General features: G+C 43.5%; 1 protein-coding gene across 9 annotated transcripts in view; it reads left to right on the top strand.

Moving 5' to 3' along the window:
• Window positions 1-10,310, top strand: part of cnot4b (CCR4-NOT transcription complex, subunit 4b) — a 142,418-nt gene extending 132,108 nt beyond the window's left edge. For all 9 annotated transcript variants that reach the window (XM_048549542.2, XM_048549550.2, XM_048549547.2 and 6 more), the window contains one exon: window positions 9,041-10,310. In XM_048549542.2, coding sequence (XP_048405499.1) covers window positions 9,041-9,336 — 296 coding nt within the window. In that variant the 3' untranslated portion in view covers window positions 9,337-10,310. The remainder of the gene's footprint in view (window positions 1-9,040) is intronic.
• The last annotated feature ends 15,431 nt before the right edge of the window (window positions 10,311-25,741 follow it).

Below are 25,741 nucleotides of genomic sequence, written 5' to 3'. Positions count from 1 at the left end.
TTCTCACATTCAGAATTTGACAGAATCACTTTTGAAAAGGAAATTAGATATGAATTTGAGAATTTTTTTTGCTTTTGTGAAGTGAATGGGCAGGGGGTTTGTCTTATTTACTCTTTGAAAAAGCCAGCATAATGACCAAGTTCACTGTTATTAGTTTGTATGAGCCAGCAATATCTGAAAGTTGTGGAAAGAAGTCTATCGAAAAAGAATTCGAGTATAGCAATGTATTTCTCATCTAAGGCTTATCAAAATTTCAGGTGAAGGAACAAAATGTGAGGCTGCAGGACATGGGCAGAACTTGTTAACTCTCTTTGGAACATTCAAATCTCTGTAGAATCACGTGCAATATACAGCATCCAAATAGACCATTCTTCATTTTACTCCTCAGTCGATCTTGTCCCCTCCTGACTCATCACGTTCTAGAACACAGAACCATCCATTTAGAACTTTTGTCAAATAAATTGCAGGGCCTCTGAAACCTTGTTCTTTTGCTGAATACTGTTTGCTGAGGCCTGAACAAGAAGTTGTTTGGCTTTTAGGATGTATCTGTCAATTCTGTGTCATGAATTTGAGAGTTTGTGTAGTTCGCCAATACTGCCAGAAAATGCAATTCAGGAGTTGAGTTTTAAATTTCCCTTTGGGGTTCATATTTGGGAAATTCTGCCTTTTTTAATCGCAGCTGCTCCTGTGTCCAAGTTGCTATATATTTGAATTGATTCTTATCATGAACTGTCCAACTAGAGTTGACAGCTGATATGCTTGGGATTGCCTTGTCCTGTGAGAGAGAAGAATAAGCAACATTAGATTACAGTGACTTGACCTGCAGCAAATTCAGTCAATGGCTGTTTGGCTCCTTCCATAATGCAACAACCAAAATTCAAGTGTTTAGAGAGAGAAAATCAACCCTTCTCTGCCTGCTTACTTGTTTCTCAGATATGAAGCTGCTTATTTTACTGCAAATTGTGCAAATAGTGAAAATTGTCTGAAGCATTTGAAGAAATTTGTAGAATCGAATGGAATAGGGCAATTCATCCTAACCAGTCTATTTATGCTCCGGTTGAGCCTTCCTTCAATTCTCTCTCCAAAACAAAGGCCTCAACATTGCTCTCCCAGTCAAATATTTAAACAGAGTCTCCTTAAAAGCAGAGATAGTAGGAACTGCCAATGCTGGAGAATCTGAGCTAACACGGTGTGAAGCCGGATGAACACAGCAGGCCAAGCAGAACTCTGAAGAAGGGTCCCGATCTGAAACATCAAACCTTCCTGCTCCTCTGCTGCTTGGCCTGCTGTGTTCGTCCGGCATAGTGTTATCTCCTTAAAAGCATCTGTATTGGTCACCTTGGCTTTTCCTTGCAACAGTCAGTTTCAAATTTTTTGTACTTAAGTGGTGTCCATCTAATATTGATGACCACTAGTTTTGCTCTTCTGCACAAGTTGTAAAATTACATTCTGTCTACTGTATCAAAACCTTTTTAAAGGGTTGTATATTAAGTTGCTTTCCAGCCATCTTGTTTCAAGAGAAACCTATTTGATGCAATAAATTTGTTTCAGTACTGGGACTAAAGACATGGGTGAACCCAATGATCCCTTCTTGCCCCAGTCTAATTGACCTTGCTTCTCATGATGGGGCAGTGTATAATTTCCTTTATTTTGGCTGCCACTTCTGTCCATGTCATGTGAATGCATAAATCCATCAGTGATTCCATTCCAGACCAATTGAAATCATCCCCCACCCATTGCAACAAAGGTTAGAATGGGTAATCTATGGAAAATCATCTTGAACATCCATCAGAATGAAATTCCAAATTTGTTATGGATTATCGTCAGAGGTATAACAGAATGGATACACAATCCAGGCCAGGATTTTGCCCAAACGTTACGTGATATGATGTTATTTTAATATTTCAGACTGCTTATCATCCCAGAGTGAAAATTTTGATGGGGCTAGGAAAGAGTTGTTGAGCAAGGGAAAGTTCTTTAATCTGCTAAATCTGCTTTGAAGAAAGCAGTGGTGTCATCAATCAGGCAAGAACAAATGACTGTACCGACTAACAAGAGAACAAATAAATGGATCAAAATGCTGCCTTATGCTCCTTGGCTGCCATTCCTGCCTTGCCCACAGCGCCAAGAACCCATCTTGCGCGCCACAGTTTCAAAATTCCTTTTTCGGGCAGAAATTCCAATGATGCACTCATTAATGCCATTTTTCTTTCTCTGATGCATGTAAAAGGTAACAACACTGTGCCCAGTTTTTACTCCATTGTCCTGGCCAATAAGCCCCATAAATTTTATTTGCAGCGTACAATGGGATTATTTTGGTGTGTGGGTCCTTAGCTTTTTTCTTTCCCGCAGCAGCTTCGCGATTTCCATTCTTGCCCTTGAGGTTGTTGTACAGTTTAGGGAAGTTGTTACTAGCTAAGTTTTCTCCCTTGTGTTGGAATTGATTGGGCATTTATCTTATTATACGAAGAACCTTGCTATTTTTCAGATTGACTCCATATTTCCTACAGTGACCCCAAAATTCCACTTTGTAAATGCGAACATCAGCTCTTCTGTTTGGCACTGAAATTTGAAAATTGGTCTTAGTGGCGGTTAGGTGTTTTAGGGCATTCAGTATAGTTTTGTTGCTACCTGTTTGATTCCTGCATCTGTTTGTGTTTAATGTTGTAGGAACAATGCCTATAAATAGCATGATTATCCCATGTTTTTGAAAATTGGAAACTTATCCAGAGATTGCAGAAGTTACCTTGAGAGCAGATGGTTTGTGGCAATGAAATCCAGCTCTGATAGCTAATGGGTCTAGTGGTCGTGGATAGGCAGGTTAGATTTTGAGCAAATTCTCCTTTCTGCAGTGATTTCAGCTGCGGTCACCTTAATATTGACCTTGCTTTCAATCCCATCAGCTAAGCCATTGCTAACAGCGTCATGGCATTGTTTTGAAGGCTCTCGGACACAAATCATAAAGATCACAGGAAGAAATGTTAAGTTGATGGGTTTGAATGTGTTATTAAAGTATTTGTGGAATAGCAAAATTAATGGTGGCCCAGGTGTTGAGTTTACTTTGCATGCAAAAACTCAAACAGGACAGAGGTGAAGTTTTCAGTGGGTGTGGTGAAGTGCAATCATAGAGTTGCTCACTTACAACTGAAATGTCAATCTTAGAGTCTTTAGAGCACAGTTTACTTGGGCTTAACTCAATACTATTGTGGGGAAATAATCCAATTTTTCAGTTTCAGCAGAAGGCAGCTTCTTCATCCTAGCAGTGGGATTCTCAGGCCATGCAACTTTGACTCTGCTTTGCAGTACTTTACAGTTGATAGGAGTTTGATAGCAAGAGGATTGTAACATAGCCCCCTCACAAGGTGGAACCTGCTGTGCTGCCCACCCTCCTCCACCGCATCCCAGTCCTTCAGGTCAGCCTGCATGGGTGGCAGGGGACAGTGGAATGAATTGAATCTGTGGCTGTTTTTCGGTGTTGGTCAAATCAGAATAGTGTTTTACAAACCCAAGTGATTTTATCAGATACCAAATGGGTAAGCCCCAACAGGTCTGCCCTGTCAGTGATCCTGGACATGGAGTCACAGCAGGAGAACAATCACACAGTCGAGTGCATGCTGGCTGTCCAGCAATCCAGCCAATCCCATTGCCTCGATTCACCACCATACCCAGCAAGGTTCTTTCCCTTGTTTGCCGGTCCAACTTACTTTTGAAATAATTGATTACTTCATCCTCCAATGCCTTCAATGATTTCCAAATTGTTACCATTCACTGCTTAAAATGTTCTTCCCTTCATCTGCATATCCCTTTACACTTTTTTCCCCAAAACTTTAATCTGTGAGCCCTCATTCTTGTACGTCGTAGCAATGCCTTTCTTTGTCTCCCTTATCCAAATCCACCATAATCTTATGTACCTTAATCATGTTTCCCCCTTGATCTCCCACTCCCAAGGTGAAGTTTTTTGTGGTTCAGAATTTTGTGCTGAGGAAGAATCAAGCATAGCAGGGGTTGCTATAGTAAACATCTAATGTCTCCCTCTCCCTTCCCCCACACACAGAAATAATTTACCTGTTGTACTGCCTCTCGATTTTACTAGTCCCTATCTGTTTGTCCAAAACCATATTGTGAATTTGCTAACTGACACATTGTTTGCTGCTTTAATGTGGCATACCTGATTAGCAATTGTGTTTAAGTTGTGGTTCTGTTGTCACTTTCATGGAATAACTGTAATGTCCACTGCACGATGTCTGTCATTTTTTCACAATGAGTACAGCACCATATTTTTAATCAGTGTTTCAAATTCCTGTCATTTGGAACAGCAGAGTGGAGAATTGTTCAGAAGTGATGAATCTTGATGTTTAAGTTTGCTTGAGAGAGGAAGGGATACACTTGAGACGTCACTGAAGGAAATAGTGTATCCTTGTGCATCAAGTGCTAACAGATTAACTTGCAGCAAGTTCCCCTGGTCATTCCATGTGTTTCTCTGATCACAACCAAACACTGAAACTCTGGCAATCTCCTGCCTCAGTTTCATGTCAGTGGTACTCTGAACATTGCAGCTCGTGTAGTATCAGTGCAGATACTGCAAGCTGTGCTTTTTTTTGCTGCTCGCACTGGAAATGCCTTGCTGCAAGTGTGCTCTGATTTTAAAGATCTGTTGAGCATGCCAGCACATTACCGGTGACACTGTCATGCTAAGTGCTTCATTTACAATTGGTTTGGATCCAATCAGTCTTGGCGCAATCCTTTTTCATTTCTATTAATGTGCTTTACAGTTCTATGGTTCTTTTATTCAAGTGTGGGACAAGTGATCACCATTGTCTCCCAATACAGCCTTTGAAATTTTGTATTCTCTTCCAGTAGAGTTGAATTTTGTACGTGCTGAATGTACCCCCCAATATCTGACGCAGAACAGGAATTGTTGAAGAAGCTCAATGGGTCTGGCAGCACAAATGGGGGTGGGAGAGAGACGAAGTTTTGAGTCTAAAGCTGCCGCTTCTGATTTCCTCGACTGCACCCTCTCCTCTATCTTTGCTCTAGTGTCTTCCTAAAATCATTGTGTCTCAGCTCAGCTGTTTACTCCTCCTACAGCCCTCATCTCTGCACCCTTGAGGGCAAATGGCATAGATTACATATCTATAATAGAAGACAAGTGCTTTACTCGTATATTATCAGATCTGTTTAAACCACATAAACTAGTATTGGGCTGTCCACTACAGTTGTACCCTATTCCAGAGAGAACCTGGAACTCCAGGTTCTGTTTGGACTATCAATTGCCATCTTAATATCCTCTTTCCCCTTCATTTCCACATTCATCTCCAACAAGAAATGTTCGGAACTCATTAATTTCTTTGCCACTAACATTAAGACTGTCTGATCAGTTGCTTCTCCATCTTTCCAATGCTTATTCTGTTAATTGAGAAATTGCCATCAATATTTCCCTATTTTAATTGTTCTCAACTGGGACAAATGATGGTTCACTTGAATGAAAGGAATAGCCAGAGCCTTACTATAAACCCATAAGCCTCTGTTTGCCAGGTTTCATAAGTGAATTCAGGAACTCCTCCTAGTTCTACTGAGTTAAGATCTTAAGCTCAATACTGTTCTTTGGTTTTGCTACCAGCCAGTCTATGGCTTGAAATCTTGAGTTCTGTGTTTGCAATGTGGCTTCTCATCAATGAGGTTCTAGTTTAAAAAGAGGACACTAATAAAATTTCCTTTTCTATTATTTAATTGTGCTACCACTACGATTTTAGTGGATTATAATGGATGCATAGCATTTTCCTACTGTATTAACCTGAACAGTGTAAACCACATTTAGATTGTAAATTCTAATTCAGATTTCTCTTGTGTATTTAGTTGTGTAGTCATAGTGGAGTATGATGCTACTAGGGACATAGTGTAACACTGGCATACAGTACTAATGGGGACAGGGCTGTCACTGTCCAACATAGGTACAGTACTGGTGGAAACTCAAGTGTACTGTCTATTATTTACCAGTACATTAAACCTGGAGACATCAGTTGAAGAACATGGCATATTTACTTAAGAACTAAGCAGGAGCAGGCCATCTGGCCCCTTGAGCCTGCCCTGCCATTTAATAAGATCATGGCTGATCTTTTTGAGACTCACTTACCCACCCGCTCACCATAACCCTTAATTCCTTTACTGTTCAAAAATTTATCTAGCCTTGCCTTAAAAACACTCAGCGAGGTAGCTTCAACTGCTTCACTGGGCAGGGAATTGCACAGATTCACAACCCTTTGGTGGAAGAAGTTCCTCCTGACCTCGGCCCTACATCTGCTTCCCTTTGTTTTGAGGGAAATTTTCCCTTACTTGTATCAGTGACGGGCACAACTTTGTGACTACAGAATATTGAGTCGATCGTTATTGTAAAGCTGTCCCCAGTGTGGATAAAGAGTAAATATTGGGAAACTGCTTTAAGCTGTCTAGCACACTTCTCACCATTTTCCTCAAAGCAATTTGCAATCAGTGATTTTTTTTTCCCAAGTTCGCTGACTGAAATGTTGGAAAGTGCAGAAGCCACAAAAGGTCTATTTTGTATTTCAATAGATAACAAGACCATCCTGTTTTATGATTTTATTTAACAGATTAATATTGCCAAATACACCAAAAGTGTGCGATTAGATCCTTGATCTCTTTTCTGTTGAATTCCCTCTCATTAGCGATCAGTCGAAGCAGGCCAAGTCTCGATTTGTGTGACTGTTCTTCCTAGCTCAATATCTCTGGTTTCATTAGTGGCTCAGGGTTGTTGCCATACTGATTTGGATCCTCCTTGAGTTCTGACTGCTTGAAAGCAAACCAGACTCCTTTAGAGTCAGCTGTACAGCATGGAAACAGACCCTTCAGCCCAACTCATCCATGCTGACTAGATATCCTATATTAATCTAGTCCCACTTACCAGCATTGGATCTGCATTCCTTTAAACCCCTTCTATTCATTTGGCTCTCCATGGTACGAGGGTCCCTCAAATCTCCAACCTGTCAAGAATCAACTTGCTTGACACATGCTTAGACCAAGCCTGTTGCTATGCAGCCTGTGTTCTGTAACCCTGACCCGCTGCCACCTCTCGAGCATTAAAAAGAGGCAAACCAGAACACACCTGTTCCCTCCAAATTTGGAATCACTCAGCATTCATCTTTCTCGCCCATCAGGTGTTCCTCAGAAACTGCACAGTATCACAAATTGATGTTCTCATCCTCATTCTAATTTCTTAATCCTTCCTGAATCACCTCGATTTGCTGATATTCTACACTCTCCTAATTTAGTGTTTGTTATATTGATTATTTTCAAAGGTGCTACTTTTTTTAAAAATTAACTTCCTTTTTTAACTAAGTTGTTTGAACCATCCTCTATCCCTTCAGTTGCTTCATTCCTTTTCAGATTCTATCATGCAGCTGAAGTAAAAGATTATGCCCTAACTACTTGTATGACTTCAATCATTGGAGTGGGCAATGGGCAGCAAGGCTTTGTCCACTTTAATAAAAACTCGATTAAAATTCCCAACTCTATTGAGAGACTCTAGATGTTGTGTCTGTTTCAGAGCAAAGTGAGTTAGTGTAATTTCATAGATAACAAAGTGTGGAGCTGGATGAACACAAGCAGCTGCTGCTTGGCCTGCTGTGTTCATCCAGCTCCACACTTTGTATCTTGGATTCTCCAGCATTTGCTGTTCCCATTATGACTAGTGTAATTTCATGAAGTGTTTTAGAACTGTAGATTTGAATAAAGGAAGAGAACTGTTCTTCCTAGAACATAGAACAGTACAGCACAGAACAGGCCCTTCAGCCCACAATGTTGTGCCGACCATTGATCCTCATGTATGCACCCTCAAATTTCTGTGACCATATACATGTCCAGCAGTCTCTTAAATGACCCCAATGACCTTGCTTCCACAACTGCTGCTGGCAACGCATTCCATGCTCTCACAACTCTCTGCGTAAAGAACCTGCCTCTGACATCCCCTTGATACTTTCCACCAACCAGCTTAAAACTATGACCCCTCGTGCTAGCCATTTCTGCCCTGGGAAATAGTCTCTGGCTATCAACTCTATCTATGCCTCTCATTATCTTGTATACCTCAATTAGGTCCCCTCTCCTCCTCCTTTTCTCCAATGAAAAGAGACCGAGCTGAGTCAACCTCTCTTCATTAAATAAGCCCTCCAGTCCAGGCAGCATCCTGGTAAACCTCCTCTGAACCCTCTCCAAAGTATCCACATCTTTCCTATAATAGGGCGCCCAGAACTGGACGCAGTATTCCAAGTGCGGTCTAACCAAAGTCTTGTAGAGCTGCAACAAGATCTCACGACTCTTAAACTCAATCCCCCTGTTAATGAAAGCCAAAACACCATATGCTTTCTTAACAACCCTGTCCACTTGGGTGGCCATTTTAAGGGATCTATGTATCTGCACACCAAGATCCCTCTGTTCCTCCACGCTGCCAAGAATCCTATCCTTAATCCTGTACTCAGCTTTCAAATTCGACCTTCCAAAATGCATCACCTCGCATTTATCCAGGTTGAACTCCATCTGCCACCTCTCAGCCCATCTCTGCATCCTGTCAATGTCCCGCTGCAGCCTACAACAGCCCTCTACACTGTCAACGACACCTCCAACCTTTGTGTCGTCTGCAAACTTGCTGACCCATCCTTCAATTCCCTCGTCCAAGTCATTAATAAAAATTACAAACAGTAGAGGCCCAAGGACAGAGCCCTGTGGAACTCCACTCACCACTGAGCAGAAGAATTAGTGGCCAGAGGAGATGCCTCTTAAACAACTGGCAAAGAAGCTGTAGGAATGTTATTTTTAAAAATAACACATCAAATATGTTTGGCTCTTCAAAAATGGCAGAGAAATTTATGTTTGCTTGAAGGATTTGTTTTTAGGACAAATGACAAACTCACAGAGCTGCAATGGATATGATGGTTGAAATGGCGTCTGAGAATTATATTTCACCAAAAATTGTATTATTAAGCATTCAGGTGTTGCAACAGTACCAACATGTTGTCTGCTCTCTCCGCAGGTGTCCCAGCATCTACGGGGAACAGTTTAGATACTCTGCAGGACGAAAACCCTCCACATTGGCTGAAGTCGCTTCAGACACTGACAGAAATGGACGGCCCCACAGCAGCACAGACAGGGCACAGTAACCCCTTCAACACACAGATCCCCTTACACAGAGCTGGCTGGACCCCTTACCCTCCACCCTCCAACCCAGGCAACTTCCACTCTCCACCTCCAGGCTTCCAGAGCACCTTCAGACCCCCCAACAAAACCCCCACAGATCTTCTACAGAGCTCTACATTGGATCGTCACTAAGGAAAACTGAATTACTCCCTTCTTCTCTCTCCTTCTGTCTTTCTCTTTTTCTTTTTCCTCTCTCCCTCAGTCCAAACAGTCTCAGTTCCTGATCAGTGCCCGATGCAATGCAATCGCAGCATTATGTTAGAATTACCGGGAGATTTTTCTGCTCACCAGTCTTTTGACAGCATTCTGTCGTCGTCCTCCTCCTCCTCCCTCCCCCCCCCCCCCCCCCCCCCCCCCCCATCCCCCGCCTTGGGTGGGCTGTTGTGCCTCCTGCTGACCAGTGTCTGATCTACAAGAGCTGCCTAAAATAATAGAATAATACAGCATCAAACAAAGCCATTTGGCCTATTGTGCCTGTACCTTTTGCAATATAAAATTATGCCTCACATTGCAGTCAAATTCACAAAAAAGTTGTGTGTGAAAATTGCACACTAACATACATACAGGAGAGCTGGTATCAAAGTTCATCCTTCATGTATAATTAAGAGTTTGACTTTGTGGTCAGCAGGAGTATGGCATGCTGGGTAAGCATTTTGATTCGTGGTAATAAATGGGCATGTAGCTGAGGAGTGGATGAGTTGACTAAAACGATTTGATTTTTTAATTTTGACTTTAGCTTAAATAATACAAGAGATATGTTTTAAAAAGCATTCACAAATTTAATACCTAGACAACAATAAAAGAACTGCTGAACACAGAGTGGTATATACTCATTTCTTTATCTGTCTTTCTCTGTGTCTGTCTGTCTCTCTTGGCATTTAAAATTCACTGGAATGGGAGCTCTGGGATAGCACTGCATTGGGGGTCACTTGATTCATCAGGAGCACAATTTCTTGAAACTCTGCCTGCCGCTTCAAGTAACCTGTAGGTTCTGGACATCGTGCAGTATTTGAAGAGAGTGTGGTTAACCTCGACGCTAAAACTAAAAAAAATTGTACCTCTTCAGATTCGAAACTAAATCTTAAATAATAAAAAGAAAATACTTGACCCTGCCGCGTTGTGTCTACCTATGTGTCTGTTCTTTCATTCACCTGCATTCAACACTAACAAGCCAGTGTAGCCTTGTCAGCTGCTCTGGAAGTCAGACACGTTATACAGATTTTGAGCAGGGGACCAGGATGGACAAATCATGTTGTTGCCCAAGCTATTGAAAAACCCCTTGTAAACACTGGTCGATGTCAATGCCTGAGGGGACATGTGGCAATGGAACTACACACTTCTTTTCCGCACCCTTCCCCCCGCCACTCCCAAAAAAATCTCAACTCATTCTTCTGTTTTCTTTTCCACCCTGCATCTTGCTGAACTGTAGAGATTCCCACTCACTAATATTAAGCCACTTTCTTAGGATTTCTTCAATAATTCAGGCCCCTAATGATGCCATGCAAACATCAGTCCAGTTCCTGAAGAGCCCCTATAAATAAATACATGAACCAGTTTCAGAGATCTCACTGCAAGTCTTATTGTTTCCTTATTTTCTCTTGGAAGATGGATGTCACTGGCATGGCCAGGATTTGTCACCCATCTATAATTGCCCTAAAAACACAGACTTTGTATATAGTTTGAGCATAGTTCACACTGGTTTTTGCCACCGGTGTGGAGTCCGGCAAGCCTAGTAGATTCTCTTCTCTAGAGAAACAAATCATTTTTAAACAGCACGTTCTGTGGTCACCATTACAGATTTCAATACTAATTCCACCAGCTGTGATGGTATTTAAAACTGTGCCCTATCTTTGCCTAGATTTCTAGTCCCATAACTGCCGTAGCAGCACCATTCTGATTCCTGCCCCCCCCCCCCCCCCCCCCCCCCCCCCCCCCCACCACCAACAAAAATCTTTTGTAATTATTAATCCAACTTACCAGCTCACTTTATGGTTTCTAAGGTCAGCTTGAGGATCACTTGTAAGCATTAACCTAGCTGCCAACTCCATCCTGTGAATCGAGCCCTTCTGAAAGGATCCTCAGAAAATAGTGAAAGCCTCCTAAGGGGCCTTTGCCATTGTTCCTGTATGTTCCACATGATGGACTTGCATTTCCCAAAATCACAACTTGAAATCTCTGAATGAAACAGAGAAAGGGTCTTCAGAATCAACGTTCTGACTCGCATCAAAGGTTTAGCATTGTCAATGTTGTGTGCTGGAAGTTAAGTGTTTGGTCCCAGAAGGATTGTAAGCTAACCTTCAAACAGAGGGGTCCGGAGGTAAGCTGGTATCATGAGTAGCTGCCCCATATCTGTTGACGAAGAGAGATTGGCACAGCATTGATGGTCAGATGGTCATCCAGCACTTTCCCCCTTCGTCCCCGGAATGACGTATATTAACAAAACAGCAGGGAGGAAGGGGTGAGAAGATATATGGAGGTGAGTTGCACCATTTCCCTGGGAAAAGACTAGGAGTTCACCTATATCAGCCTGAGAAAAGAGCAAAGGCTGTTGGCACCAAGACCATCACAAGAAGGCATTGGGATCTGGGAGTGCACTGCATCTATTCCTCCATTCTATAGAACATCTCTGGAAGTGGTAAAGTATTCTCATCTGTCATTGATTGTGTAAATCTAAACTGATGCTTGTCAATAAGCTATCAGAAACTGCAATAAATTATCAACTGCATGTGAGGTAAATGTGATCATAAATGGAATAAAATCAATACATTTAACCATCATATCTGAAGACAAGAAATTTTTCTTCTAGTGTACATAATCAAGGGAGACAAAATCCTGCAGTCGGCTTGTTGTATTTCCAAGAGGAATTGATCTTTCTCCTTGCTATCCTGTAATATTTAGAGACTTGCACACTGCTGAGTTCTGATTGTAATTTGAGTTTCCTTGCTGCTATTGCAGCTCCAAATGGCCTTTATCACGGCACCTTTGGAAACTTGGTCAGTTCTGGCTCCACAAATGGGGCTTCCTTCTGACATCCAGTGCTTTCTGTTGGCTAACATTCTAGTCGTCTTCATCTCTAGAAGGGCCTTCTGTGCTGTTCTACACACTAGCTGACTGATTTGTCTTTTTTTAAAACTTGGGTTTGCTAGCGTAATATTTTCTGGGGTTTTGCTTTTGCAGTCCAGTGCTTCTGTGGGCCTTGTATTCCTCTTTCCACAGTACTGTTATGCTACTGTGCTGCCAGAATTGTAGAATTCCTGCAGTGCAGAAAGAGACCAGTCAGCTATCCATTCTGCCCTGACTCTCCAAAGGGCATCCCACCCCTGTAACCCCGAATAGGGTTTTCAACCATGGCTAACCCGATCCCACCTGCACGTCCCCAAACATTACGGGGCAGCTTTTGCTGCAGCCAATCCACCCAGCCTGCACACCTCTGCACACTGTGGACATTTTAACATCGCCATTCCACTGAATGTGCACATCTTTAGACTATGGGAGGAAGCCAGAAAAACAGGAGGAACATGCAGGTTCCACGGTTTCCTGAGGTTGGCTTGAACCAGAATCCCTAGCACTATAACGCAGCAGTGTTAACCACTGTGCTACCCTTAATCCTCTTCATGAATTTCCCTCCACTCTGTGCTCACGTGGCTGTGGCACTGTAACTGGTTGTCACCTGCTATTTGCCTCCACATCTAGAGATCCATTGGCTGTTGACCCCATGTACGAAGATGAAGTCCACATTCAGATGAGTGAACATTGCTAGGTGTTGCGATGCATAACTATATGAAAGGAATAGTAAAAGAGGACATCTGGCGCCCCACATCTTAGGGGTTGGGGGGACGGTGTGAGATGAGGTGTTGCCGGAGTGGCTGTAATTCCATGTGATGTGACAACATGAAGATGTGGATCATCGTGTACGTATGCTAGGATAGCTATGTTTACAGTAAAGATATAACTGACCGTTACTACCAAAGTTATATACTGTCACAGAAACATTCAGTTAACAAGTCTTAAGTATATTTAAACAGTTGCTGCAATGGTGAACCAATCTGAATGTATTGGTTTTATTAAAGCTACAATCTCTTGTCCCATAAGTAGCCCGACAGACTATCACTGAACCCGAACCATAGCAGACCTTTGAGTCTACTTATTTGTTCATTCTGCTTGGCAAGAACACTTCAGTCTGGTTTAGGATTGAGCTGAAACCAAATGGAAGTTGGTTCCATACCGTTGACTCCTGAACAAAGGAGTGACCCTGGCTGCAATAAATTAGAAATATATTGATGCATGAGAATATCAGTGCTGAGGCCTGTGTTAATGATGAAGTTGGATATCAGTGCAAACCACCTGAATGCAGCTAGAGGACTTGCTTTACATTGAAGCACTTGTGCCAATGTGAGAGGGAGTTGCTAGACTCATTATCCTCTGTCTACATCAAACCATCCCAGGACATGTACAACACAAGATTAAATACAAAATAAAGCTTCCGTTACACCGTCCCTATCAAGGGACCCACGTTCAAATGCCATCAAGGTAGCCGGAGTAAACGAGATAATAGTGTGGAGCTGGATGAACACAGGCCAAGCAGCATCTTAGGAGCACAAAAGCTGACATTTCGGGCCTAGACTCTTCAGATGAAGGGTCTAGGCCCAAAACGTCAGCTTTTGTGCTCTTAAAATGCTGCTTGGTCTGCTGTGTTCATCCAGCTCCACACTTTATTATCTCGGATTGTCCAGCATCTGCAGATCCCATTATCTCATCAAAGGTAGCTGGAGTGCTTACGTTCAGTTATTAACATCCGGAATGCAAAGTTAGTCTCAGTGATGATGACCATAGAATTATCATTAATTCCATGTTTAAAATAAAAGTCCATCTGCTTCACTGATGTCCATTAGGGTAGGAAGTCTGCCATCCTTCCTGGTCTGGTCTAAGTGTAACTCCAGACCCACAGCAATGTGGCTGACTCTTAATTAGGCTCTGAAATAGCAAGCAGGCCTCTCAGTACAATTAGGGATGGGTGACAAATGCTGGTCTAACCAGCAATGTCCATTTTTTTGTACATGGTAAAACCATTAGGAGCCTTGCCCTGTGTGAGATTCCTCATGCTTGCCATATCATGAGCAGTTGTGTGAAGTGTTATATTGCCACCTGATCTAAACCAAGGAACCAAACAAAGATAGACATTCACATTGGAATCTGACCCCACCTCTGGGAACAACAGACTATGATGAATTGTAGTCAATATTACTCTGTACTCAACAAAGTCCAATCCTCATGGCACGTCGGTCCAGTTCATGTGGTCAAGTTCTGACCAAGAGATTGAAGTCCCAGTCTTCTGGTTCAGACAAAATGCCGCTGATACAGTTCCTGTTTGTAATTTGCTTCCAACCTTTCTCGTGTTTGGAATGGATTGTAGTCTTAATAAGAATGGTCAAAACCGACTTTGACCAACTGTGTTTCAACTGGCCAAAGAAAACAGTAGCTCCAAGTCCCATTGTTGGCACTGGGCTCAAAGAAGTCAAGGCTGATATCCTGCTGCAATACTGATGGAGTGCTGCAGTGTTGATGATGCTGTGTTTCTATTGAAATAATAGACTGGGGCCTGGTCCTCCCTCTCAAGTGGGTGAAAAGCATCAATATTCAAAGTGTTAAAGAGAAAAAGGGGAGATATCCTGATATCCTGGCCAATGCTAATCCCTGAATCAACATTCGGAAATGTTTTATTACCATTTCCTATGATTGTTTATTAGAGCTTGCTGTGTCATCATTTCATACATTGCAACAGTAACTGTATTTCAGAACTGCTTAATTGACTGTAAAGTTCTCTGGAGCACTCAGTGCTTGTATAAAAAAAATAAAATTGTGAGATTTTGTCGAAACCGATGCTTTTATTACTTGTCACAAAAAGATTATTACAGTTTAGCTCCAGCAACAATCTCCAAAATAATTACTGGACAATAAATGGGATAATCACCAAAATCTCTAAACGCCACTAAATGTAAAACAAAAATAACATTACTTCCAACTGTGCACAGGCTAAAGTGCTAATCGGTATTTATTTAGAAACATAATTATAGTTACATTAAGCGTGGCTCAATGGTAAATATCGGTCAACCTTACATTACGTACAGAAAAACCGATGCTGAATTTCACTCAAGATTTTCTTAGTAAGTCTTTCAAAAGTCACTGGTATTGTCATAATTGGTGGATGGTTCACACCTTTCAGATCAAATCCTTGCCTGTGTTATTACCCACTTTAATTACCAGCTTTAATTACTGAGCATTTTGCCCTAGTGTAAAAACAGGCTTCCTAGGAGTGAGAGATAACAAAGTGTGGGGCTGGATGAACACAGCAGGCCATGCAGCATCAGGGGAGCAGGAAAGCTGATGTTTTGGGTCAGGGCCCTTCTTCAGAAATAGGGAGGGGGAAGGGAGCTCAGAAATGAATAGAGAGAGGAGGGGTGGGGCTGGGGAAGGTAGGTAGGATGGTGATAGGTGAGTGCAGGTAGGGAGTGGTGGGGATCGGTCAGTGAGGTGGGTGGGGCAGATAGGTGGGAGCGAAGATGGACAGGTTGTGTCAGGTCAAGGAGGCAGGAATGAGAGGGAGGGTTGGTCATGGGATGAGGCTGGGAGTGGGGAGATTTTAAAACTGGTGAATACCATGTTTAGGCCATCGGGCTTTAGGCTCCCGAGGTGGAATATGAGGTGCTGCTCCTCCAGTTTATGGGTGGTGTCATTGAGACACTTGATGAGGCCCAGGATGGACACCGCCCAGGGAGTGGGAGGGAGGGGTTGAAATGGTTTGCAACCGGACGGTGTTGTCATATATCGTGTACAGAGCACAGATGCCCTACAAAACGGTCTCCGAGTCTACGCTCGGTCTTACCGATGTAGCGGAAGCCACTTTGAGAGCAACGGATGCAGTAGACTAAGTTGACGGATGTGCAGGTGAACCCATGTTTAATATGGAAGGTTTGTTTTGTGCCTTGGATGGAGATGAGGAGGGGAGGTGTAGGGACAGGTGTAACATTTCCTGCAGTTGCAGGGAAAGGTGCCGGTTGAGGTGGGGCTAGTGGAGTGGATGAGGGAGTCATGGAGAGAGCGGTTCCTACAACTGGCAGATAGGGGTGAGGAGGGTTGGTTGTGGGGTCGAATTGCAGGTGGTGGGAGGGTTCAAAAGAAGGGGTACCGTAGCAGCCCCCCAGTTGCTGAAACACAGTCAAATCCTAACTTGGCCAAACAGCAAAGGATGTTGGGTGCATTGGCCAAATAAAACTCAACTCAAAAACCCACACTCCAGACATAGTACAAACACAGCAAATATTAACATAATGTGAAAGGCAACAGTTATCCTAGACAGAAATATCCCCCAACAACTTTTCCACTAAACAAAGGAGGGTCCAGACAGAAAGGCACCAGGTCATGTTACACAAAGAAATGAACAGAACAAGCCATCCAAGTGATTGACACTGTTTCAAACTATTAAGAGTGTTTCCCTTATTGATCAAAACAATTGAAAGTTCCAGAAAAGCATCCAAAATTGTATCAAAAGCAGGGTTCACCTGCAGACCATTTTCTCTTGCACCTTCTGAGGAGACAGGCCTAGAAAAAGGCAGAAACCAGCTGACTGTCCCAGAGGAAAAAGAGAGAGAGAGAGAGATGGAGAGAAAGCAGCTTTGCAGTACCACGGAGAGACGGACAGAGAGAGAGAAAGAAAGACAGACTGTGTAAATCTACGAGAGATTTGTGAAGATTTGTGATCTTAAGTGATTGATTATTAGGATTAGAGATAGTATTGTTTAATATAAAAGATTGTTGTAACTTGTTTCCTAATAAAGTTGGAACTGTTTTGTGTACCGATTTGACCATTTTGGTGTTATTGGACACCTGGGCAAATTCATTCTTAACATTCTGCTTGGAGTCGTCTAACTTGTTTTAAGGAGGAACTAGACAATAGGTAATCTGTGTGAATTCCCAAATGGGTGGTTGGGATAAATTCCAGTCCAGATAATCGGAGGTAGTTCCCTGGCTTGGGTACTGCCTACATTTGTCCCAAACTGGGGCAAACAGGAGCAGATATAGGGCAAGGGGCTGGTGTCTGGAAACCTCACCCCCATCATAGAGTTGCGGAGTTATACAACACTGATACAGACTCTTCAGACTAACTTGTTCATGCCGACCATATTACCCAAACTAAAATAGTCTCATTGCCTACATTTGGTCCATATCCCTCTCCTCCTTTCCTATTTATGTAACGGTCCAAAAGGCTTTTAAATTTTGTAACTGTATCTGCATCTACCAGTTCCTCTGGCGGCTCATTCCACACATAGACTACCCTCTATGTGAAAATGCTGCTCCTCGGGTCCCTTTTACATCTGTAAGGCCACCTTGAAATTCCAGTGAAAAAAGTCCCAATCTATCCAGCCTCTGCCTGAAATTCAAAACCTCTAGTCTCAGCAATATCCTGGTAAATCTAAGCCGAACCTTCTCCAATCTTATAGATTCCTCACCTCTGAGGCCCCAAACTCTCTCAGTCCCTGCTCTTTATAGATTCCCTACAGAGTGAAAACAGACCCTTAAGCCCAACAAGTCCACACCAAACCTCAAATATCCTATCCAGGCCCATCCCCCTATAAACCCACCTAATCTACACATCCTTGAACACTATGGGCAATTTAGCATGGCCAATCCACCTAACCTGCACATCTTTGGACTGCGGGAGGAAACTGGAGCACGCGGGGCAAACCCACGCAGACACGGGGAGAATGTGCAAACTCCACACAGCCGCTTAAGGGTGGAATCGAACCTGGGTTCCTGGTGCTGTGAGGCTGCAGTGCTAACCACTGAGACACCGTGCCACCCTGCCACCATTCCTGGTAAAACTAACTGTGGAAAAAACATCTGCAAACAATGTGTTTCCTTCCTCCTCCTCCTAATCGTCCCATTTGAAAAATAGAAACACAGAGATAGGAGCAGGAGGAGGCCATTCAGCCCTTTGAGCCTGCTCCACCATTCTTCATGACCATGACTGAACATCCAACTCAAAAGACTAATCCTGCTTTCTCCCCATAACCTTTGATCCCATTCACCCCAACTGCTATATCTAGCCGCCTCTTGAATACATTCAATGTTTTGGCATCAACTACTTCCCCTGGTAGTAGTGATTCCACAGACTCACCACTCTTTGAGTGAAGAAATGTCTCCTCATCTCCATCCTACTTCGTCTACCCTGAATCTTCACACTGTGACCCCTGCTTCTGGACACACCCACCATCGGGAACATCCTCCCTATATCTACCCTGTCCAGCCCTGTTAGAATTTTGTCAGTCTCTATGAGATGCTCCCATATTTTTCTTCCTCCCCTCCTGTCTCTTTCTCTTTTCCTGTTCTTCCTACAATTCCTCTTCTTCCTCCACCTCCTCTATCTCCTTCACTCTGTCTTCCACTTCCACCTTCTGGGCAGATTATGGCAGGTTATCTCCAGAGTGAGTCTCAGTGGAAGGAAACATTGTTTAAGCATCATATGTGATACGTATGTGATACAGTCATACAGCATGGAAACAGACCCTTCAGTCCAACAGTCCATGCCGACCAATGGCTTAACCATTTTATTTAGAACTCACCTTTATTATCTGCACTGAGGGAGTGGATCCCTTTCCAGCACTGGTACCTCTCTCTGAATTTACACAGAGTTCTCTCTGCCTAAAGACCCCCTACACCACAGAGGAACCTACAATACTGGCAACACAGTGTGCTCAGGCCAACCACATTCTCTTTGACAAGGGGGATGAAATGTATTCAACTCTCCTGAGGGGCGTCAATGTTCTCAGTGGATGGTGGACTCAGAAATATTCACAAAATTGCCAACTCCAGCTTCAAAGGAAACCAACGCAAAAATATCCATGACTCTGACCACTGTCACAGCTACTGGCAATGCCATCCTACCCCCTACTCTGAGGTTGCTCCTCTGCCTCCTCCAGCAGGAAGAATATCTCAGGCATGTGGAAATGTTGCGTTCTGTACTGCACATTGACGTTGAGAATCCTTGAAGTTGCTGGCTGGACATGTAAGCTTGTCTCTTCCTCCTGTCTATTGAGCAGCTTGACTTGCTGTGGGTGACCTCTGCTCACTCTCCCATTGCGAAGGAAGTGAAAGTAGCTGCATGGACTTCACAGATGGCGTGAAGAGAGAATCCAAAGCTTTACTGCATACCACGTCACTCGCCAGCTTTCAATGACAGTACAACTGCAAACTCTTAGAGAGAGACAATCACTACAGTGCAGAAAGAGGCCACTGCGTCTATCAAGTCTGCACTGACCCTCCAAAGTGCATCCCACTAGCCTCATAACTCCACAGGCTGATGATCTATCTATTTTGTACATCCTTAGACACTACGAGCAATTTAGCATGGCCATTCCAATCCAACCTGCGTATCATTGGACTGTGGAAGGAAACCAGAGCACCCGGAGGAAATCCAAGCAGTCACAGCAGGAACGTGCAAACTCCACACAGATAGTCGCCTGAGTGTGGATTTGAACTTAGGACCCTGGTGCCGCGAGGAAGCAGTGCTAACCGTTGCCATCCTGCCCCTCTTCTACACTCTCAACCACAGCCAGCTGAAATCCAACAGCTACAAAGCTGAAAGTGATCACTTTAGACAAAACTGCTGGATGGGAGGGTGCTGAACAGATTACGTGAGATCAGGGGATTTCTTTTCCCTGCCTTCACAGAGATAAGATTTTAAAAAGCCAAGAATTAGACCAGGGGAAATAAGAAGTTGGCTTCAGCACCCAGCAATGTTACTCAAGATCCTCTCAGCAATGTGTTTCAGATCCAACTTGGTTTCAGTAATATTTCTTTCCTTTGTACATAGTCCACAGTCACCTCATAGGTGAGTGATGAGCTTTCCTTCCAACCTCCTTTTATTCCTAGTTATGAGAATCTTGTATTGCAGTTCTGCCAGAGAATGATCCAATCCCACTGCTTTCCCAGTAGGGCCTCCCACCTTCTTGTTTCAAAATACTTCTGGTGTAATTTCCTCCTCCCACATCGTCAAAATGAGCTCAGATTTATCTCATAAGCTGTAATTCTGAAGGTGATTTATTTGGAAGTGGAAAATAGAAATTCCATCTTTATTTTCTAATCTGTCCTTTCAAATGTAAAAATACTCCTGCTCTGTTATCTTTCCTATGAGGTCTAGTGACACAGTGGGCAGCATTTTTGTCTCTGAGCCAGGAGCGCAGAGATCGAGTCCCCTGATGGCCGAGGAACATTGTGTGTGTATTCTGGTCAAACATGCCACGTTATCAACTTGCAAATATCCTTCCAGCACAAGCCACTGGAAGGCAGAGAGAGACAAGGACAGCATAGTATAGGTAACAGTCCCAGTGACAAGTGTCGCATTTGGGAAAATGAGATATTGACCAGTTAAGTATGGAGCAAGGCAATTTGGTCCATTGGTTGGACCTGATGAATCCTCATGGCTTTAGGTTAAATATGGGCATGGAAACCTCTTCCTGATTATCACAAACCGTCCTCCCCACCTGATGAAACTTTGTACTCCTCCATATCGAACAACACGTGAAATAGGGTGGCAAGGGTGCAAAATGTACTCTGGGTGAAGGATTTCAATGTCCACCACCAAGATTGGCTCGGCAGCATTGCTAATGATTGAGCTGGTCGAGTCCTAAAGGAAATAACTGCTAGACTGGGTGTGTGGCAGTTGGTGAGGGAAAATCATACTTGACCTCATCCTCACCAATCTGCCAGCCACAGTGTCATTTGTCCATCACAGTATCGGTAAGAGTGGCCATCGCACAGTCCTTGTGGAGACGAAGTCCTGCCTTCACATTGAAAATATGCTTCATTGTGTTGTGTGGCATTATCACTGTGCTAAATGGGACAGACTTCTAATGGATCTGGAAACTCAAGACTGGGCATCCATGAGGTGCTTTGGGCCATTAACAGCGGCAGAATTGTACTCCAGCTCAATCTGTAATCTCATGGCCCAGCATCTCCCCCACTCAACCTTTACCATTAAGCCAGGGGAACAATCCTGGTTCAATGAAGAGTGCAGGAGGGCATGCCAGGAGCAGCATAAGGCATATCTGAAAATGAGGTGTCAACCTAGTGAAGCCACCAAACAGGACTACTTGCACGCCAAACAGCATGAGCAGCAAGTGATAGACAGAGTTAAGCGATCCCACAACTAACGGGTCAGATCTAAGCTCTGCAGTCCTGCCGCATCCAGTCGTGAATGGTGGTGGGCAATTAAATAACTCACTGGAGGAAGAGACTCCACAAATATCCCCATTCTCAATGATGGAAGAGCACAGCACATCAGTGCAAAAGATAAGGCTGAAGCTTTCACAGTAATCTTCAGCCAGAAGTGGCAAGTGGAGGATCCATCTCAGCCTCGTTCAGCAGTCCACAGCATTATGGTTACCAGTCCTCATCCAATTTAATTCACTCCACACAATATCAAGAAACAACTGGATACACTGTGTACAGCAGAGGTTATGGGCCTGAAAAGAGTACAGCAACGGTACTGAAGACTTGTGCTCCAGAAATTGCTACTCCCCTAGCCATGCTGTTTTAGTACAGGTATAACACTGGCGTGTGCCCAATAATACGGGAAATTGCCCAGAAGATGCACAAAAAGCAGAACAAATCCGACCTGTTCAATTGCTGTCTCATCTGTGCCGTCTCCGTCATCAGGAAAGTGATAGAAGATGCCATCATCAGCAACGCTATCAAGCAGCACCTGCTCAGCAATAACCTGCTCAGTGACGCCCAGTTGGGGTTCTGCCAGGGCCACTCAGCTCCTGATCTTGTTACAGCCTTGGCTCAAACACGGTCAATAGAGCTAAATTCCTGAGGTGAGTTGAGAGTGACAGCCCTTGACATCAAGGCTGCATACAACTGAGTGTGGTATCAAAGAGGCCTAGCATAACTGGCATCGGTGGGAATCATTGGAAAGCTCAATGCTAGTTGGACTCATACCTGGCACATAGCAAGATGGGCCTGGTTGTTGAACGTCGGTCATCTCAGCTCCAGGACATCTCATCAGAAGTTCCTCAGGGTAGTGTCCATGGGCCAACCATCTTTAGCAGCTTCATCAATGACCCTCCCTCAAACATAAAGTCAGAAGTGGAGTTAGTCGCTGATGTTTTGCACAATGTTCAGCACCATTTGTGACTCCTTCCATACCGAAGCCATCCATGTCCAACACATGGGCAACATCCATATTTAAGTTGAAAAGTATCAGAGAATTTGACCCCATGGCCCAGGAAATCTAAGCAGACACAGCAGGAAAGTGCAAACTCCACACAGACAGTCGCCTGAGTATGGATTCGAACTTAGGACCTTGGTGCCGCGAGGAAGCAGTGCTAACCGTTGCCATCCTGTCCCTCTTCTACACTCTCAGCCACAGCCAGCTGAAATCCAACAGCTACAAAGCTGACCACTTTAAATAATGAAATCCACACAATTAATTCCAGTTTGTGGTGTGATCAGGGTAACCTTGGGAATATTCTTTCCCAGCTTCATTTTCAGAGAGCTTCTTGAAAAAGGCATAAAAAAAACTTAGAATCTTGCAGCAGATAAAGATGCCACTCATCCCATTGAGCCTCTGTTGGCTCTTTGAATTAGCCACCCAATTAGTCTCATTGCTGGCTCCTCTCTCAGAACCCTTTAATTCCACACCCCTTATATATAAATTGAATTTCTTTTGAAAGTTTTTATACATTAAGACCACAAGAATATAAGATGTAGGGTCAGAATTAGACCATTCAGCCCATCAAGTCTGCTCCGCCATTCAATTAGATCATGGCTTAACTTCATTTTTCTGCCTTTTCCATATAACCCTCGATTGCCTTGCTGATTAAAAATTTGTCTACCTTGACCCTGAATATACTTAATGCCCCAGCCCAGACAGCCATCTGAGAAGAGTTCTGCAGATTCACTCCCTCTTGAGAGATGAAATTCCTCCTCATTTCAGCCTTGAATAGGTGACCCTTATTCTGAGATTATACCTTCTGGTCTTAGACTCCCCCGCAAGGAGAAATAACCTTTCCATATCTACCCTGCCAACTCCCCCTAAGAATATTATGTTTTCCAATAGTTCACCTTTCATTCTTCTAAACTCCAAAGAGTACATACCAAACTTACTCAAACTCTTCTCATTAGTCCCTCCATAGCTGGGATCAGCCTAGAGAATCTTCTCTGGACTGCCCCCAGTGTCAATATATCTTTCCTTAGAAATGGACCAAAGCTGTTTACAGTATTCTAGAATATCCTTCAATCATCCTTTCCAGCAGTGACTCATTATAACTCTCTGCATGAAGAAAAATTCTCATCTCACTTCTGGATCTTTTGCCAATTATCTGAACTCTGCATCCTCTGGTTTTCAAATCCAAGTGGATTGCTACTAATTTTCCCATCTATCCCTCACAAATTTTGAACATGCATGTTGACTTTACCTTCGACTGCCTCAGCTCTCATTGTGCACCCCCTCAAACCTGATCATTGACGGGTCGGTTCTCCTAGTCGGGCTGATTCACTTCACCAACTGCACCAAGATGCCCAACTAGGGAACAATCGCAAGTCCCTGTGCCAACTCCATTGACGGGCGCTTGGCCCTTATGGAACCTGTTGACCACTTGGAAGCTAGCTTAGGCTGCGCAGATGTGGAGTGAGGGGTATACCCATTAGTGCCAAAGTAGCCACTGGGGAGCAGTGATATGGCTCTGGGAGGTGACCTATGCTCAAAGGAGGATCAACCAGTATTGGAGCACCCAACCTGGGCAAGAACATTAGAGACACCAGAGATTCAGGGCTTCCATTTTAAATGTTTAAAATATGTGGGCTATGTGAAGAATATTACGAGTGGTAAAAAAATCATCAGTTCCAAGACCTTAGGCTTGATGAGTCAGCCATGATCATATAGGATGGCAGGGTAGACTTGAAGGGCTGAATAGCCTACTCCCACTCCAATTTTCTAAAGGATGATAAACTTGCTGGAGAGTGTATTAGGAACATAACAGAGAATGTAAAGTAAGTAGGTAACAAGGTGAAGAACTAGATGAACGCCACAGATCAGGCAGCATTGGAGGAGCAGGAAAGCTGACGTTTTGTGCCTGGACCTTTCTTCAGAAGAAGGGCTCAGTCCTGAAATGTCAGCTTTCCTGCTCCTCTGATGCTGTTTGGCCTGTTGTGTTCATCCAGCTCTACACCTTGTTACCTCAGATTCTCCAGCATCTGCAATTCCCACTTTCTCCAAGAAAAGGAAGTAGCAAGGAGTCCACAATATAGTAATTTGTAAATAAGATAACACTGGAGCTTTACTTGCTTCACCTCAACATAACAGTGTCTTCTGTATTTCTTTGTCTTTAGGGCCCCTGAGCAATATGGTCAACTGCTAAGACCCTTCCATCTGATGGGTTCTGACAGCTTATGAGTGACCAGGTGAGGATTGGGTTATGTGTCTTAATTGGTTGTCAATTAGCTGTGAAACAATGTGTGCTCAATCTGGTCTCACTCAAAAGCCTTACAGGTTTCTAGTCAACACTTGCTGGAGGATAATGTGACTGTCCTCGCACCAGACATTGCAGGTCAAGCCTTTGGCTCTATATTCCAATTATTTACTGGGTGACGCAACAATCCTGAAGTGTATTCAAACTGTGATCTAGGATTTTCTCAGCTCCTGTTTGGACTTTGGTGCAATTTAATGTCACCTCTGTTAGCCTGAGCAGTGACCTCCATGCCCTAGTTGTAGCCCTGTCACCTCAGCATTGGAAGGAAAAGGTTTCAGGAGAAGTTTCCCCTTAGCTTTTCCCTGTTGTTTGTGTGTGAGCAAATAGGAACAATTGGATCGCTGCCCCGGCACAGCCAGAATTGTGTTCACTCTTTTGTAAATAAAGCTTCTTCTTCCCAGTTAAGGCTCACTTCTTAAACATCTCACTGCTGTTCAAGCAGTACGTTGCACTGCAGGTGAGTTTGTTTTCAATATTACATGTGGCCTCTTTACAAAGGCTATAGGCTTGAAAAGATTGGCAGGACTATGGAAAAAAGAGGAGAGGGATTAATTGCATCATACTTTCCAAGAGCCACTTTGGGCTGAATGGCCTCCTACACTATCTGATTCAATAACTTTGTCTCGTTAAAGGGGTGCAGTCCCCAAAACAAAGTGCCTTCCAAACTGTCAAGGATGAGATTGATAAGTTTGAGAGTGAGGTGTTGTGCAAAGATTTGTGAAGCAAGGTTTCAGGAGGTGGATTATTGAGTCACTTTGAGTCTGCAGGAGACACAAAGCAAGCCCTCCACGCTGTTGTTACAGCACACACTCGCTTCCTTCCAGTACTCTTCATCTAATCTTCTCTCAACATCTCCACCCAGTCCTCTCTCCTTCATGTGCTGAGTTGGTGTATCTATACCAACCACTTCAACTGTTCCCTGTTGTAGTGAGCTCCACATTCTCATCATTCCATTTCTATTCAATTTAACGGTTGGATTTGCAGAATTGCATTCAAAGGGGGAAGGA

This window comes from Stegostoma tigrinum, chromosome 18 (assembly GCF_030684315.1).
Source record: "Stegostoma tigrinum isolate sSteTig4 chromosome 18, sSteTig4.hap1, whole genome shotgun sequence".
NCBI lineage: Eukaryota > Metazoa > Chordata > Chondrichthyes > Orectolobiformes > Stegostomatidae > Stegostoma > Stegostoma tigrinum.
This window is presented reverse-complemented; position numbering and strand designations above follow the sequence as displayed.